Source organism: Myotis nattereri, assembly GCF_964212035.1.
Source record: "Myotis nattereri genome assembly, chromosome: 2".
Taxonomy (NCBI): Eukaryota; Metazoa; Chordata; class Mammalia; order Chiroptera; family Vespertilionidae; genus Myotis; species Myotis nattereri.
In genome coordinates this window covers 184,100,214-184,118,045 of record NC_138076.1, presented here as the reverse complement: position 1 = coordinate 184,118,045, position 17,832 = coordinate 184,100,214, and the positions used below count along the sequence as shown (strand labels likewise).

Below are 17,832 nucleotides of genomic sequence, written 5' to 3'. Positions count from 1 at the left end.
TATATTTTATTGATTTTTTTTACAGAGAGAAAGGGAGAGAGATAGAGAGTCAGAAACACTGATGAGAGAGAAACATCTATTCAGCTGCCTCCTGCACACTCCCCACTGAGGATGTGCCTGCAACCAAGGTATATGCCCTTGACTGGAATCGAACCTGGGACCCTTCAGTCCGTAGGCCGATGCTCTATCCATTGAACCAAAGCAGTTAGGGCGAAATGGCACTATTCTTGAAATTAAATCAAAGGTACATGCACACATAGCTCTAGCTATAATACTATCTTCTTTGAATTGTTTTCAATCCTCACTGCCCTCATCCATCTATGAACATTATACCTCTTCATACTGTGCTGGGACTCTAATCACAGGAACTCATTATTTCTAAACTTGAATATATCAACACCTGATTATATACAAAGCCAACTTAGTCTGGTTTTTGCAATAAATATGGCCCCCCTAGATAACCCCCTAAGATGCTTGGGCCTAGTCTTCCACATGTAACCTTTAAAATATCCATCTTCCTAAATGTAGTGACACACACATATGCACTTGAGAATAATATAAAAAGACATTTATTGTACTGCCTCCTTCTACATTGCCTTAAGATCTCTTGAAGCCACTTAACTTCCCTGAATCTGTGAGTATAACATTATCCATTCCTTCTTCCTTATATAGTCTTTGGAAAGAGCAAATTAATTTATAATTGAGAGCAATTTGAAGGTTTAAATGACTACATGAACTGTGTTACAATTACACAATATTCCTACAATCACAGATAGAATCGGAGCTTCTACAGTGGTAAGGCTTGAGGAAATGTCTGCTCCCACTTCTTCAAATACATTAGACAGCTGAGGCCCAGCCAAGGAAAAAAGACTTGCTGTAGATTCCACAGCTAGTTTGTGGCAAGGGCCCTCCCACCTCTCTATTTTCCTTGCTGGCTTCTCAGCCTCTACTTAATGCCAATGTACTGAAGTGAGTACTTGAATCTGACCCAGGGTCTCTGTTCTATCTCTGCTCTCCAGGCGATTGTTTCCACTCCTACATCTTAAATAGGTCTCCATCCCTCCCACCCTGGGGTCACCCTCCTGACTCAGGACACTACCACAACCCTTGGTGTCTTTCCCACAGTAAAGTCTCCCAAAAGGCTACTCATGTGTGTGCCCAGGATGGGATGGCTCATCCAGACGCCCAACTCTCATTCTCTGGGAGGAAATCGGGTCCTCCCCACAAATATGGCTTCTCCTGAAACACTTCCAAATAGTCTCTTCTCTCCCTGCTCCGCTTAGCTCAGAGGTGGTGTGGTGTTCTCTGGGCTACCTTTTCCCATTCAGACCATTACCTGTTATCCTTCAAAATGAACATAAAAACCAAATCTACTTCCTTGCTTGGCTCAGCATTCCATCCTCTGAGTGCATTCATTTTTTTTTTTTTTTTAATAACAAATGTCTTCTTTTTCTACAACACATCTGAGCATCCCAGGAGAAGGTAAGCTCCAAAATTATACACTCCAGCAGGCCATTCTTCACCTTCAGCTCTTACATTCCACCCCTCCCTCATCCTCATCCCCCCCCCCCCCGCCCCTGCCAGGCCCTGAATGACCCTATCATTTGGCCCCATTTGGCTCCTCCCTTCCTTTCTCCTTTATGTCCCCCGCTTCCTATTCAACCCAGACTCTAGGTCTGTCACTTCACACGCTTTCCAGCCAGGACCCTCCATGCTGTCACACTCCGGCCTTCTTTCCTTTCATTCAGACAATCCCCAACTGTGTCAGTCCAATCACTGGCTGTCCTCACTCTGGTCAAAATCACCCGACAGCACAGGTTGGTGCCAGTACAGTGTGGTGGTTTGTACCCGTGGTGGGATGTGCCTTAGCGATTCAGTTACTCGCTGCTGAAAGCGATGCTCACATCACTACTCTGCTCAGTCCTTTATTCCAAGTTTACTCCTTGCTCGGAATTTATCCCCTCGCTTTCCCTCCAGTTTTCCTCCTCAGACACAGATCAAATCCCTCTTCAAATCCCACCTGCTACTCACAAACGCTTTTGTGAAAAGCAAAGAAGAAAATGGTATAGAATGACATGAATACATTAAAATATTCACGCAGGGTTAGTCTTCAGAACAATTTTTAAAGTTTTAGGCACCCGACTGTGTAATCTAAAATAAAATCTGCATGTTCCCACTCTGGGGGTCTGCCAGGACCCCTGGACCTTTCTCAGCTTTGTACTTTCTGGGGGCACACACGTTCCCTTGCCCCCCTGGTCTTCTCCTGAACTCACTTGTGTATGAACTTGAAGAGAAGCTAAAGAGCAGCTTCAACTGATTAATCACAAGCGACTAATTTCCAAAGGCCCCAGGGCTTGTGGGAGGGGTGGGGGAAAGGAGAAAAGGCAGGGGCCACGCTGTGGGTGCTCTCTCTTACCGCATGACAAAATTTGCTTCATCTATTTGACGGCCACAGCCACTCTTCTTCAGAATCCCACCATTTCCCACCACCGCACATTTCTTCAAGGGCAGCTGGAATGGGGTTGCCTAGCAACAGAAAACAAGGCGGGTTTTCACTGCAGAGAACACACAACTACTCACAAAATCATTGTTTACAGCAGACCCTTTGGAGGAATTTGTCCGAGTTTGGGCAGAGCGAAGGGAACATGTAATAAAAAGAAAGATGCAGGAAGTTTGTTAAGGAACAAACTAGCTTGTTCCTTTAAAGTTAAAAAAATTTTTTTTAAACTCTCTGCAGTATATTTTCCTTTTTTGTTTTCCCCTGTATCAAATTGGCCATGCACATAGTAGCATCTGCTAAGGAAAAGGGGAAAATCCAAGCCACACACATATTTTTAAAGGCAATACGCTGGGAACAAATGCAAATGAATGCAATTTCATTCATTCATACAATTGATCATAATCATTCAACACACGTTGCTAAGCATTTACTGTGCTAATTGTTGTGGACTGATACAAGGATACGGAAGTCATATGCCTCGGGATTCACAATTTTGGACGTGAATGGAGTGTGACGTATATATTTATGCAGCAGACTCTAAGATAACGCTGAAATTGCTGTAGAAGAGAGAGGTAAGCTCCAAATATTGTGGAGAATCCTAGAGAAGGACAGAAGGCATTTCAGCCAAGTCGACTCAGGTAAAGGCTTCTCACTCAAGATGAATCTTAAGGGATGAGCGGTTTGGCCAGGCAGGGAAAGCAGCATAAACAAAGGCACAAAAGTATGCTGAGAACCAGTGCTGTGTTTATGAGCAACTGAACACGCTGGGTGGGTCTGTTTAGAACTTAGGAGGCACTGAGAGGCAAGTGACTTGTAACTGAACCAGACAGCATGTGACTTTCTTTCTGCAAACATTGAACTGGACTGAAAAAAAAAAAAATTCTCACTGTACCTGAGTGTTCCCTGAAATGCTATTAATAGTACCAGGGAATATCCAAACCCAGCAATAGCCCCTGAAAGTGAAATGCGTCATTCGGTCTCTTTTAGCTAGATCAGCAAGAACCACCAGATACAGAATTTCCTGCTGGCTGAAACAATGCATAACGGTGGGAGTTCTTTACCTTACTATATATAACTGACACATAAAATAGCTACAGTGATATTAAGTAGGCCATCCTGGATAAATCTGAAGTAAATAATATGGGTTATACCAAAAGAATAAATGGAATAAATACATCAATGTATACTATAAAAGTCTTGCCTAGGCATAAAATAATCAAACAAGAAAAAAATTTAGAGACATCTTTGTGCTCATTGGTAGCTGAGATAGGCTCTGGACTCAGCACAATAAGACAGTTTCCCTTCCTTGGCTTCTAGTATGTAAATGGAACAATCAGAGCTATGGAGATACAGTTAATAAAGATGCAGTACTCAGCCCAGCCAGCACTGCTCAGTGGTTGAGCGATGACCTATGAACCAGGAGGTCACCGTTCGATTCCTGGTCAGGGACATGCCCGGGTTACGGGCTCCATCCCCAGTGTGGGGCATGCAGAAGGCAGCCAATCAATGATTCTCTCTCATCACTGATGTTTCTATCTTTCTCTCCCTCTACCTGTCTCTCTAAAACCAATAAAAATATATTTTAAAAAGATACAATACTCAAAGTGTAAAGTCTAAGCATTTGCCCGCAGAATTAAGAATTCCCTGCATGACCACAACAGAGACCCGTCCAGGGGACTCCAGAGCAGGATGCACAGAGGAGAAATGGGCAGAGGCCAGCACTCACACATCTAGGGTAATACGTGGCACTTTCTCAGTCACTCCTGAGAAGAGGGTTTGAAATCAACACTCGAAACACATTAATTAGATCTATAAATTGTTAGATATAGATTTATGTCTTTATGTTCAAGTTAGCTATTCATTTATTGCATAAGGATTTGCTAAGTGCTTGCTATTCCAGGAATTGTCCTGGGTGGCAGGAGAGTAAGTGGTAATCGCTGTTCCACTGGAGCTTATATTCTACCTAGTGGGAAATGGATGATAAATAAAGATAAATGAGTAAAATGAACAGTATGCCAGGTGGTGACTGGACTGTGGAGAGAAAGAAATAACTGGCATTAGAGGACCAGGAAATGCTTTTGAAGAGGAACTGCAACTTAAAAAAGTGGTCAGGGAAGAACTCAGAGGAGCCATGTAAGCAAATCCCTGAAGGAGATGAGGAGTGAGCCTTACCAATATGGGTGGGGACCACTGGTGTAGACCTGGAGGAGGGAACATTCCTGGGCTTTGAAAGGACAGCCAAGAGTCCATTGTGTCTGGAGATGAGTAAGCAAGGGAGACAGAAGTAGGCGAGGAGATCAGAGCGTTAACTGGTGGGGAGGTTGGCAAACATATTCTGTAGGGCCTTGTAGGGTATGGTAAAGACTTACAGTTTTATTCTAAGATGAGAATCAAGTCACTGAATGGTGAGTAAAGGAATGGCAATATTCCATATTTTGGGACCATCACTTGCTGCTGTGTGAACAGGCTGTAGGATGTCATGGGCAGAAAGATACAGACCAGTTAGGAGTCTCGTGTAACAAGAGACTAAAGATTTTGGTGGTTTGGACTAGGGTGTAGGGGTAGTGAGAAGTAAGCAGATTCTGGAGATATTTGGGAAGAAGAGCTGATGCAGTGGAAATAGGGTAAGAAAAAAAGAGAGAAATCAAGAATCATGCCAAGGCTTTTGGCTTGAACAACTGTAAAGATGGACTTGCCATTTATTGAGATATGGAAGATTACGAGAGGGGCAAGTTTTAAGAGAATGATCTGGAGCTTAATTTTAAATATGTCAAGTGTGAGATACCCATTATACATGTAAGTGGCAATGTCAAGTGAACAATTGGATATATCAGATTACAGTTAGAAAACCAGTCTTCTCTGGAGATAGAAAGTTGGGAGTGATCAGCATACAGTAGGTATTTAAAGTTAGGAGACTAGCTGGTGAATGAGTGTAGACAGAGAAGAGGTGTAGGATCTGGATGGATGCTGGGGCACTCCTCAGGAGAATGAGGAGAGATCGGTAAAGGAGACTAAAAAAGAGTGGCCAATGGAATGGGAGAAATAACAGCAAAGTGTGGTGTCTTGAAAGCCTGGTTTAAACATATATACTAATAAAAGGGTAATATGCTAATTAGACCAGAAGTTTTCCAGACATCCTTCCAGACAAAGCCATGGTGGCAGGGGCCGAGGCAGAGGCAGTTAGGGGCGATCAGGCCAGGCGGAGAGCAGTTAGGTGATAATAAGGCTGGCAGGGGAACAGTTAGGGGGCAATCAGGCCAACAGGGTAGCAGTTAGGGGGCGATCAGGCCGGCAGCAGGCAAGCAGTTAGGAGCCAGTGGTCCTGGATTGTAGGGGGGATGACCAATTGCTGGGGATCAGGTCTAAACTGGCAGTTGGACATCCCCCGAGCGGTCCCAGATTGGAGAGGGTACAGGCCAGGCTGAGGGACCCCCGCCCCCCGCATGCATGAATTTCATGCACCGAGCCTCTAGTATATATATATAAAGAAGGAAGGGGGGAAATTGCATCAAATGCTACTGACAGATTAAATAAGAAAACAGCTAAAAATTGCCACTGGATTTAGCAACATGGAGGTCAGTGGTAACCTTACCAAGGACAGATTAGGTACAGTAGTGAGGACAGAAGACTGATCTGAGTTCAGTGAGTTAACATGTATATTTGCACATCTATTTGAATATACTATCATTTATTTGAAAAGTAGGTGTCACTCATTCTCAACTAATACTTAGTTTGCTTTGTAAAACCCAACTTAAAGGCCCCTCCTTGTTGTCAGAGAGCTTCCAGAACCAGACTGACTGGCAATCCCAAGTTTCCAGACAAGAATCTGGGCCCAGAACAAGATCTGGGAAGCAGCATCAACAGCAGCAAAAACCTGTTTCCTGTTTCTAAAAGGAGATAAAATCGTACAGGATTTTATGATTATATGAGACTAGAGGCGTGGTGCACAAAATTCGTGCACTTGGCGTTGGGGGGGGGGGCGCCGGGAGGGTCAGCTCAGCTGGGAGCCCTCAGGGGATGTCCGACTGCCTCGGAGGCAGGAGAGGCTCCCATCACTGCAGCTGCACTCAACAGCCATGAGCCTGGCTCAGGGCTTCTGGCTGAGCAGCACTCCCCCTGTGGGAGTGCACTGACCACGAGGGAGCAGCTCCTGTGTTGAGCATCTGCCCCGTGGTGGTCAGTGCACATCATAGCAGCTGGTAGTTCCACTGTTTGGTCAATTTGCATATTAGCCTCTTATTATATAGGATGATGTACATAAGGCAACTCTCAGAGCCACTGGCATGGTCATCTACTCATCTTCCTTCACTTCTCTCATCCCTTCCCTCCTTCCAGCAGATTTTACTGACTCATTCAAGCGATGAAATACCTAAATTCCATGGGTAAAATAATGATTTATTTAACTCTATCTTAACAATTGGAATAATTTTATTAGCAGAACATTTAACTATTAAACCAGTGAACTATAAAAAATATTTTTTAAGCCCTCCAACAAAAAGCCAGTGAGAAAAACAAAAGCCATTTCTGACTTTTTTCCGGCAATGTTTGTTTGCTGCTTCATTTGATCAACTACTAGCCTTCACACAAGCAATTTCATTTCATAAATATTTCCTGAGTGCCTGCATGCACTCTTCCGGGCATTGGTAATACACAAGTGGACAATAAGAGATCACTAAAAGGAAAAATTTAATTAAGAAAACACTGTGGATTTATTTAAACTAATTGAGATAATATCATTATTCTATTTTAGAACATACCATATGTCAATTTGACAATGGTCAATGCTTACCAGAATAATGTATGAATAAGGTGTTCTCCTTTTGGGATATACTACATAGAAAGAACTTTTGATCACCCATTTCCACATGAATATTATGATTTTGGCAAGGAGTACTTTTATTAAAACACTCTATCCTTTCTTTTCAGATGTATTTCATGCATCCTCGTAAGAAAATATCCATTGGATCTGAGAATATAGTACACTTTCCCTGCTAACCTTAGAAAATACTACTCTAAATGAAAGGCTGAATTAGGCAGATTGCCTATAGCAATGAGCTAAAAATATTGCTGAGCACTAATTCATCTTATGGATCTTTGTCCAAATGTTTTCATCTAAAACAATTTGTTCAATAAGTTCATTATTTAATCAGCAGACTTATGTTGAAAATTGCTAATCAATTTTCAGCAATGTGGCACTTCCTTAATGTCATAATGGATGTATAATTTAATTCCCAAACTTAAACAACAAATCTGAGTCTCACCACTACCTAAATCTGAGCTAATTAATACATCCATTCAGACTCTCGCTTCTGAGATACCTCTTATCCATATCATCATCCACAGGCTACATTGCCTGTGCCTCTTCTTAAATAGCCCTCATGCCCAACTTTCCTTTACAGTCAACAACTATTTGTTGATCACCTATTATGGACCAGGAGCTGTGATGGATACTGGAAATATGCTGGTGAACAAAATAGACATGTACCCTACTTGTGGAGCTCACCTTTTAACAGGAAAAGCAGGATTTAACAAATATGAAAGAAAAGGGCAGAGTGCAGCAGGGTTAAGGAATATCTCTGAGCAAGTGACACAGATCTAAGCTCAGAAGTTTTTGGACATAAGAAAAGTAGCTGAGATTTCTATTCTAATAGATAACCTTGGGAAGGTTCAAATAAGACAAACAAAAATTAGGGCCTTTAATGCTTTATGGCATGGATGAATATAAATTAGGGCCTTTAATGTTTTGTGGTATGAATGAAGGCAAAAAGACTTGTTATAGGCTAGAAGGCTTTTTTGGAAACAAACCACAAAATCCAACTGCAAAAATATTCCAGGTTGACTATATGTCTTTAGGAAGAATATTATTAATAGCTAAAGAATTTAAACCTCATTTTCTGTGTGCCATATGTAAATAATGCCTGAGCATCCCAGAATGGTTTCTATAATTAAGTGAATGAAGCATTATTTACCAGAGTCATTTCCAAAGCCAGAGACCTCACTTGGTCCCCCTCCCCACATGCCATCCGCACAAGACAACACAGCACTAAGAAGCAGTGGCCTTACCACCAGCACTATCATGCCCGTCATCGCCCACCCCACAGACATGACTAGATGTCTCGAATGATGACACTGCCCCTCTAAGCAACTGAGTTAGCCAACATCAATCACTAATTGTGTTAAGAGTCTGAGCTTGCCTTGGGGGAAGGGGAGAAGTTAGGAGGTGCATGGAGAAAAAGAAAAATGCAAACCATTTAGTAGACAGAGAATTGAGTTAAACAATGACATAATAACTATATTCACAGTAATATATACCATTTCCATAAAAGCAGCTCTGATTTAAAAAATAAGTTACAATAGTCTTTGAAAGACAATACCTTTGCCCAGCCAGCATGGTTCAGTGGTTGAGTGTTGACCTATGAACCAGGTCATGATTCGATTCCTGGTTGCGGGCTTGATCCCCTGCATGGGGCATGCAGGAGACAGCCAATCAATGATTCTCTTTCATCATTGATGTTTCTATCTCTCCCTCTCTTAAATTAATAAAAAATACATATTTTTTTTAATTTTTAAAAAGAAAGACAATACCTTTGAGGCATGTCTACAATGCAAAAAATTAGTATCATGCATTGATATAAAATCAGAAACGAATAATGAATAACATTCTATAGAACAAGAGCAAAGATTATGAGGCAGGCTACAATGTCCCCACATCCAAGTTATAAAAAGCAACCTTAAATCTAGGAAGCACAAGGGAACACAAGGAAGCCAAAAAGTTTTGAAACTCCAGAAGCAGCCCACTAGGACGCTATCCATAGTGAGCGTCTTCTAGAAACCATCACAGTCCTGAGCAGATGAGAGGAGGCGCTAAGGCACACCGCTTTATGAGAACTGAACAATAGTATAAGTGAGAGTAAGCACACTGGTGGCCAACTCAATATCTTTAATTCCAAGAACTCATCTAAGCATTTTTAAATGCTCTCTTGCTTTTGAAGATGACCACAAAGAGCACTGTGTTTTAAAGTTAATACAGGATCTATCAGATTACATCAGATATAACTCCCCATACTGAACTTCACTGCTTCAATGTCTATTTCTCAGATGCACTGAATAACTTTTTCACCTACCTTGTTCTAGGTTCTTCTTCCTCTACCTTCCCTCTACCACTCCCTGCTCCTGTTTAACATCTAACTGACATTTCATGCCTTGGTGCTTTTATACTTGGAGGGAAAGGAGAAATGCCATAAATATTTCCAAATAAACATTGTTTCATAGCTTAAGAAAAAAAAAGTGAGGCTTTCAAGCTAAATTTTGCTAATTTTGTTAAGGTGTAACTTTACCTCTCAGCTAGAAGAGTTGGCACTGTTATTTTCACATTTCACAATTCAAAGGAAAATTCTTTGTTTTTGTTTGTTTTGCCCTACTACATCCTCCAAATGCTTCTCTTTGACAGGAAGGGGGAGCAAGTCTTCCTGGTCCTGCAGTTGTGTTTTACAGCTAGCAAAATTACCATGCCATTCAGTGTTTAGAACACCATCAAGTGCCACTATTAAGGAGAGGGATCAATGTCAATGTTAGACGTGGGTCTCAAGTCTTAATGGAAAAGCAGAGATTTTGATTTGCAACCTTTCAGAGTGGCCTGAAAAGCTGTCACTACATGCCAGCTGCCATTAGTCATGATGTCAAACATATGCTTGCCCTTATTGATGAAAATTTCAAGTTTTTGTGCATAAGAACATGACCTCACACATCCAATTGCACTTCAACCCACTCATTTCTAGGTACCCTCACCCACATATCCACAGGGACTCCCACACATAATTATGCTCCACCCACACACATAATTTAATTTCTTGCCCGTATGGCAATTATATCCTCAACCTAGGCATCTAAATACACCCCCTGCCTCACATCTAATTACAGCCCCCCTCTTATGAATGTAATTACCTCATTCAGCCACCCATCTAATTATGCCCTCCTTGACATGTTTAATTGTACTGCCCACTCAAGGACCTACTTACATTATAGCCAGTGCATCAATTAAGTCCCCAACCCTTGAACAATATTCCTCAGATGCACATCTCTTTGTCTCTGAACCTCACTTTATTATTTCAACTAAGGATTGGCAACTTCCCACAAGAGAATCCTAGTAGGCCTGGCACCCAGCTAAACAGGCAAAATAATGACAAGATGCAGCTGAATCAAAAGCAGATTTGGTCCTTTCCAGTAAATAAGTGAATATGTACTTGCTTTTTTTGGGTCACTGAACTAGCCCCTTGGAAGTCCAAATTAAAATTTCAGCTGTTTTTCTTACTCTATATGTATAAGCATTTTTATGATAAAAATATCCAGTAAGCAATTTACTTAAGAGGCAAATGCTTCTCATTACAGATACTATTGAACTCTTAACAAAATTACCCCAAACTTTGCCTGTGGATATATATTTATAGGTACTAATTATAGAATATTTGCACATCCCTACCATTCAAGAAAATTTGACTGCTTTTCAAATACATGAAAACAAATTTCCCGAACACTGCTACTTAGATTTGCATTCCGCATCCCACTAATAAAATTGAGATTTTGAAAGGATAAGTGCAGCATTAATATGCTCTGTACACAGGATGCATCTCTGAAAATTGAATGAAGTGAATATTTATGTAATGGGTAGTATTTCCCTATTAACATTTTTTACTCAATCCATTATAAAAATAACAAGTGTTGCAAGGAGTATTGTGACTTTTGCATACATAATCTGTTATTCTGTATATAACCTCTGGAAGCCAAATATAACAACAGTTCATGTGACTATTCAGCAGATTTATTAAACACTAGAGACTTGATGCACGAAATTCATGCAAGGGTAGGCCTCGCAGCCCCAGCTGCCTCTGCTGCGGCTAGCCCCCCACCCGCTGGTTGTTCCGGAAGGTCATTCCCTCCCTTCTGGTCTAATTAGCATATTAGCTCTTTATTATATAGGATTGCATAATCCATTCTCAGTTAACTGAAATTTGATACTGATATTGTTTCTGACCTATGAATGCCCAGACAGTAAGGACTATAGTTTAGGCCAGATGTTAACCACATTTTAAGATTCCTCCAAACAGCAGGCTGTTTTTTCATGAAAAGAAAAGGAAGAATATGCACAACATTTCAAAGGTAGCAGCCAGTGATTCTTAGTAGTGTAACAAGAAATGGCCACGGCATCAGCAGGGACTAAGCCTCATGACACTGCTAGACTTTGCATTCTCAACCCCAGAGATGGAAATGGTACTGGGGGATCCTTTCTCTGAAGATACCGTGTGTCTTCCTGTTGATGAGCACTAGCCTGGAGCCTGCCTGCCTGGCTGCCTGCATCCGAGTCCCAACTTATCTTTCCTCAACGACCACCAGCAACTCATGTAACCTTAGTGCCTTAGCCTTCTCATTTGTACTAATGGCACCCATCTCATACAGTTGTTGTGAGGATTAAATGAGTTCTGTCTGGCACAAGGTAAGTGATCAATAACTGTTATTTTTATTTTCAGTGGGCCAATATGTTCTTAGCAACACAGCCCAGAGATCTTGGAGTCATTTTTGCTCATCTCTCAAAATTATCCTAACATCTACCTCTACAGAGGCTCTTCTGTTCTCCTGTGTCTATCCTCAATGCAAATACAGGGTGGGGCAAAAGGAGGTTTACAGTTGTGAGTATATGAAATACATACTTCATTCTTGTATTATTTTCATTAAGAAGTATGTATTTCATATACTCACAACTGTAAACCTCCTTTTGCCCCACCTTGTATTTTAAAAAATGGCTTATAACTTAGTTGGCTCCTACTTCTTGCTTATCATCCATCCTTCACTCTCATATACCAGTTATTCTTCTAAAATGTAATGATGATGGTATCACAGATGTTTGCAAATGTCCAAACACATCAAATGAACAGATAAATATGTGCAGTTCTTCATATACCAATTATCCCTCAATAAATCTTTAAATAAACAAAAGATAGTACAAGTCACTCAACCTATAAAAAACTGTATAAAATGTACCATGTTTGCCCCTTTCCACAGAAAAAAAAAATGATTGCAATCTTCATTGAGGCACCCAGGACCCACCAACACTCTAACCTCGCTGCTCATTCTCTTCTCACAACACATCTTCTATGCTCCCACCTAATGTTCCCTCTACACCATTTTCTTTATCTGTGTTTCCTCCAACACAATCTGAATTCCTTGTCTCCCTACTTTTGTGGAGGCTGTTATAATGACTCCTACCCTTCTTCCCCTTACTTTCCCAACTCCAGTGATTGCCTACCAAATTATTTTTCACCCTTAAGATCTGTAAAGTGTCTGCAAGTATTGTGTTCAGTAAGATCCCCTACCAGTTCTCCCCGATAAGGAATGCTCAAAAATGGAAACAGATCAGAGGAATATTAAAATCCATTTACGCTCGATGAGTCATGAGAATCATGTATTAAACTGTGCACAGTGACTTGTAAGTATAGGTGAGATTCAATCAAATCATTTCCTCAATACTTCAGAGCCTTTCAAACTTATTATCGTTGATGTTATTTTGTTTGTTTGGCAATGGAAGTCCAGATCGTATACAGAAAACCCATTACACAATAAAAATAAGAAAACAGAAGAGAAGATGCTATTTGAGGTAGAAGGTGGGTGCTCCTCCCTGATCTCTTAGTGTCTCCCTCATTTCTGAAAGTGATACTTAGATACCGCAAGGAATTTGATGGGGCAGAAAACCACTCATCTAATCAAACTCCTTTTTATTTTTCCCATTTAGAAATGAAGAACTACAAACATCAAGCAGATTTCAGTTAAGAACATTTGACAGGTATTTACTGAGCGACAACCAGCCACATACCAGTCACTACATGAGGTGTTGGGGCAAAAACCCTGACCTCCTAGCTTAAGGTTTGTTCCACTAAAATGTAATATGAATTAAGATATATATCTCAGAGGGAACAGGAGTGGGTGGGGAGACATTAACCAAAGAATTTATATGCATATATGCATAACCCATGGACACAGACAATAGTGTGATGAAGGCCTGGAGGTGGGGGTGAGGGGTGGGATTAGGTGCAGGGTAGAGGTGGTCAATGGAGGAGGGGGGAAAAGGGATATCTGTAATACTTTCAACAATAAAGATAAATTTAAATATATATATAAATTGTTTTCAACTATAAATAGTGTGCAATTACTCAGTAATGCAGCATATTGTTAAATTGTTAATCCAATTTAACTGATTAAAAACCTGAACTAACAAAACCAGGTTCAACTGCCTGCTAATTAACTATTAAATTAAAACACAGACACAAAGTGCTGTCTCATACATAACGATTCCGTTTTAAAATGAAGAAATCGCCCTAACCGGTTTGGCTCAATGGACAGAGCATTGGCCTGTGGACTCAAGAGTCCCAGGTTCGATTCCGGTCAAGGCATGTACCTTGGTTGCGGGCACATCCCCAGTAGGGAGTGTGCAGGAGGCAGCTGATCGATGTTTCTAACTCTCTATCCCTCTCCATTCCTCTCTGTAAAAAATCAATAAAATATATATTTTAAAATGAAGAAATCAAGCAGCGGATATTCTCTTTGAGAATACTTGGCCCTTGCTGTCGGCCCACCAGCCCTGTCTTCCAGCACTGCCCCCTTAACCATTTCCCAGGACTCCCCCATACAAGCCTCCAATCAGCTGGATTTTGTAGCCTCTAAATCCCCCACTCACACTTCTACCTATTTTAACCTACCTGCTTGGAGTACCTTCTCCCCTTTTTTCATACTGTGACCCACGTAGATCAAAATCATTCTGAGATGCATATTAAAGATTCATATTCTTGGTCCCATTCAACCCTCTCGAAACAGACTCTCTGGGTAGAGCTCAGGAAGCTAAAGTTCCCCTACACAATTCATGTGCATGGTAAAGTTTGTGACCCACCAGATCCTACCAACTCTTAAATACAACCCAAGGTCCTCCTTTCCCGAGAACTTTCCCCGACCAATCTCATCTTCTGGGATCAGCATCCTCAATCCTGCCACTGCCACAGACAAAAAAACCTACAGCTATACTGTCACTCCCTCTAACCAGATACTATAGACTTAGCATTTGGTTCCATTTGCTAGCTACCATTTTGTGTATGTGCCCAACACCCACAAAGGGAGACTAAGCTGGTCAAGGGTATAAACCATGTCCAATAACTCTTAATGTCCTCAGTTATTATGTATTAGGGCCACAGTAAGTACATATATGTTTTCACTGATAGATTAATTGATTGGTCCAGAAATGCCAGGTATATAAGCAAATAGAGAAATACTGTAAACTTTTTCAGACCACTAGTATGAAGATTAAGGATACATAACTGAGCTAAAAGAGCCTAGAACACAAGAGTTGCAAAATCAGATACCTACAGAATGCAGGCAGAGAGCATAAGCTAGTGGAAGGAAGACAACAGGGAGTGCTAAGGACTGTGGTTAAGAGAGGACACATGAGCAAACCAAAAAGATCAGGACCTGCTCATACCCTGTTGGTGGGCATGGTATCCAGTGCTGCTAGACATTCTGGTTTTTCTTTCCAAGTGATACTCAAAGCCCAGATTTTTATGTGAAATCTCCTAGTTTTTAATATTCACAAATATAGTTCAGATGATTTTTTTTTAAACAATAGAAACCAAACAAAATATATCTGAGGGCCAGTTTGGGCTTGCTGGTAACCAGTTTGAATTTTTTTATTCCAGAACCCAGGCAGGGCCCTGGCAGACTAATTCAGAGATGAGTGTAAATCTTCAATTATTCAAAAGCATATAGGAAAACTACATGCTTTAGGGAATTTGTAGCCAAAGACTGAGAAAGACCCTCTTCTCCTTGCCAGGCCCAAATTTAATAATAGGTCCTTTCATAAGCTGCTCAAGGGTATAAACCATGTTTGTGAAAAATTCTGTTTGTGAAAAATTCAGGATTCTAAGTGACAAAGGCCAGACCAAGGGGTCATTGAAAAGCATTCCTAATTTCAGTTCAAAATAACATTAATGAATATTCCGGTATTACCCACAGTGCTTTCTCAGCCCTCTGTGGCTGAGGCCTCTTTTCCTAAACACTTCGTTTTCTCAACAAAATGGGATCACCTTATCCATGACGTTGCAACATGCATGTTTATTGACTAAGATGCACAGACACCTTTAAATTATTTTTTAATACAGCATACTATTTGATTAAATAGGTGGTTCATTATTTAACCAAATCCTTGCTGTGAATATTTCAAGTGGTTCTCAGTTTTTTCACTAGGAGAAAGCACACTGCTATAGACATCTTCGGATTGCGGTAAATCTAGGGAGCTGGAAGGGGAAGAAGGGACCAGCTCACTCTTCTTTCTCATTTGGCATGGACAATGCAGGTGGCTTCATTTTATGCAAAGCACTGTGCAAGAGCCTCTTCAACACTGCCTTTCTTTTTTTGTTTGTTTTTTTGTTGATTTCACCCAAGAATATCTTTCCATTGTTTTTTTGTTTGTTTGGGTTTTTTTGGTGTGTGTTTTTTTAGAGAGAGTGGAAGAAAGGGAGAGATACAGAGTAAAAGAAACATCGATATGAGAAAGAGACATCGATTGGTTGCCTCCCGCATGTGCCCTGACCAGGGCCAGGGATTGAGCCTGCAACCTAGGTACATGCCCTTCACTGGAATCGAACCTGGGTCCCTTCAGTCCATAGGCCAATGCTCTATCCACTGAGCCAAACCAGCTAGGGCAACACCACCTTTCAACAAGATTGCCATTTCTAACATATTCCACATAGAATTCCTCGCACTGTCACTGGCCTGATACACATAACCTTAAGCATTTGTCCAATTAATTCCTTAAGAAAAAATCCTTAGATGTGGAATTACTGAGACAGACAGATCATAAGCACATATTTAAGGCTTTTGATACACACTGCTATGACTCAACCAGAAAAATTATACCAGGTTTATTGGCACCAGTGTGCCTGAGAGCACACTGACTACCTGGAAACAACCTGGATCATATCAATAAATTTTAGCAGCAGAGCAAATATCCATTCCCATAAGAAAAAAAATACACAATGGGGAACTCCTTATAGACCATGACAGCTATTTCAGATATATGAGGGCAGAGGCTCTACTGTTGTAATCACTCAATGGTGTGTTACATAATCTGAGAGGAAAGGCAAGACAGTTCAAGTGGTTAAACCTGTAGGGAGCTGATATAGGGTTAAGCCTCGGACTGACCTGTGGGCAAAGTCACAAACAATTCCCAGCTTAGAGGGCACAGTCCTCTTAGCATAATTAGGCTTGACCTTATGAGGCTCCCTAGATCTTATCTGGGAAGCTAATGGGCTGAGGAAGTGCCGGAAGTATAACCATGGTGTAAACAAGTGAAACTCACAAGAACTGTGTAACTAATGGAAACCACTACCTTGTTTACCTCTCACTATAAAATAAAGGCTCAGCTTGCCTTGGGATCTCTCTCTGTGGCCTCAGCCAGGCACAGGGAAGATCCACGGAGACTAAGGAAAGCTAGAGAGCTCTGAATGCTGTCTCCGTGTAAAACATTCTTCGCCGACTCCGTCCACACCTTTGGGAACCCCTGGACCCGCTGGGGCTGGCCCCCAGCATGTGGCGCCTGAACAGGATTCCCCTAGGTAAGCCCACACACACACATTGAGAACCCCCGCACTCGGGACGGATAGGACTCCACCATAGGGTGCGGCAGACCCCCCTATAGAGGATAAGTAGGGTAAGAAGGTGGATAGTACAGAACTTAGATTGAGAAGATGTGCCATACTGAGTCTAAAGGAAAAAGACTCTGTATTGATCTTTAAACACATGTGCTTGCTAGCAGAGGAGTTAAGGTTACGCCCAGTCAAAAGGAATGTTTTATACAAGTGTGTCCATGCTTTTCTGAGGAAGGAAAGGTGCTGGAAAGGTAAATGTAGAGGCATGGGAGAAGGTAGGCCCAAGGAGCCTTATCCTTAACCCCACTGCAGCCTTTCCACCCCGGGAAAGTGCAGGATTGGCAAGCTCTCCCTGGGGTGATAGATCAGGACTCAGGTAATAGCGGAAAGCGCCAATCCTACTCTTAAAATGGATACAAGAGAGCATTTGGGGTTTTTCTTTTTAATGCCTGCTTTGGATTGAGTAAGTGCATTTTACTTAGTTTTAACATATCAAAGTTAGCTCTCCAGATCTGTAAGTAGGCTGGGAACGTTTTCTTAACCAGGCTAACGGGGCAGGATTTGGCTTTTAAAAAGTACATTCGGCTTTTAAAAAAAGTAAGAAACTTTATGATAAACTATTGATTTGCATGCTTAAGGAGTTAAAGTTTC

The 17,832-nt window shown here is 41.3% G+C and overlaps 1 protein-coding gene across 2 annotated transcripts in view; it reads right to left on the bottom strand.

Annotated features, from left to right (window-relative positions):
- The window catches only part of ST8SIA1 (ST8 alpha-N-acetyl-neuraminide alpha-2,8-sialyltransferase 1), a 143,615-nt gene that overhangs the window by 53,914 nt on the left and 71,869 nt on the right, over window positions 1-17,832 (bottom strand). The window contains exon 3 of one of the 2 annotated variants that reach the window (XM_081083330.1): window positions 2,417-2,526. The exons of the other annotated variant lie outside the window; for it this stretch is intronic. Within the exon in view, the coding sequence (XP_080939456.1) occupies window positions 2,417-2,526 (110 nt within the window). The remainder of the gene's footprint in view (window positions 1-2,416; window positions 2,527-17,832) is intronic. 2 annotated transcript variants of the gene reach the window in all.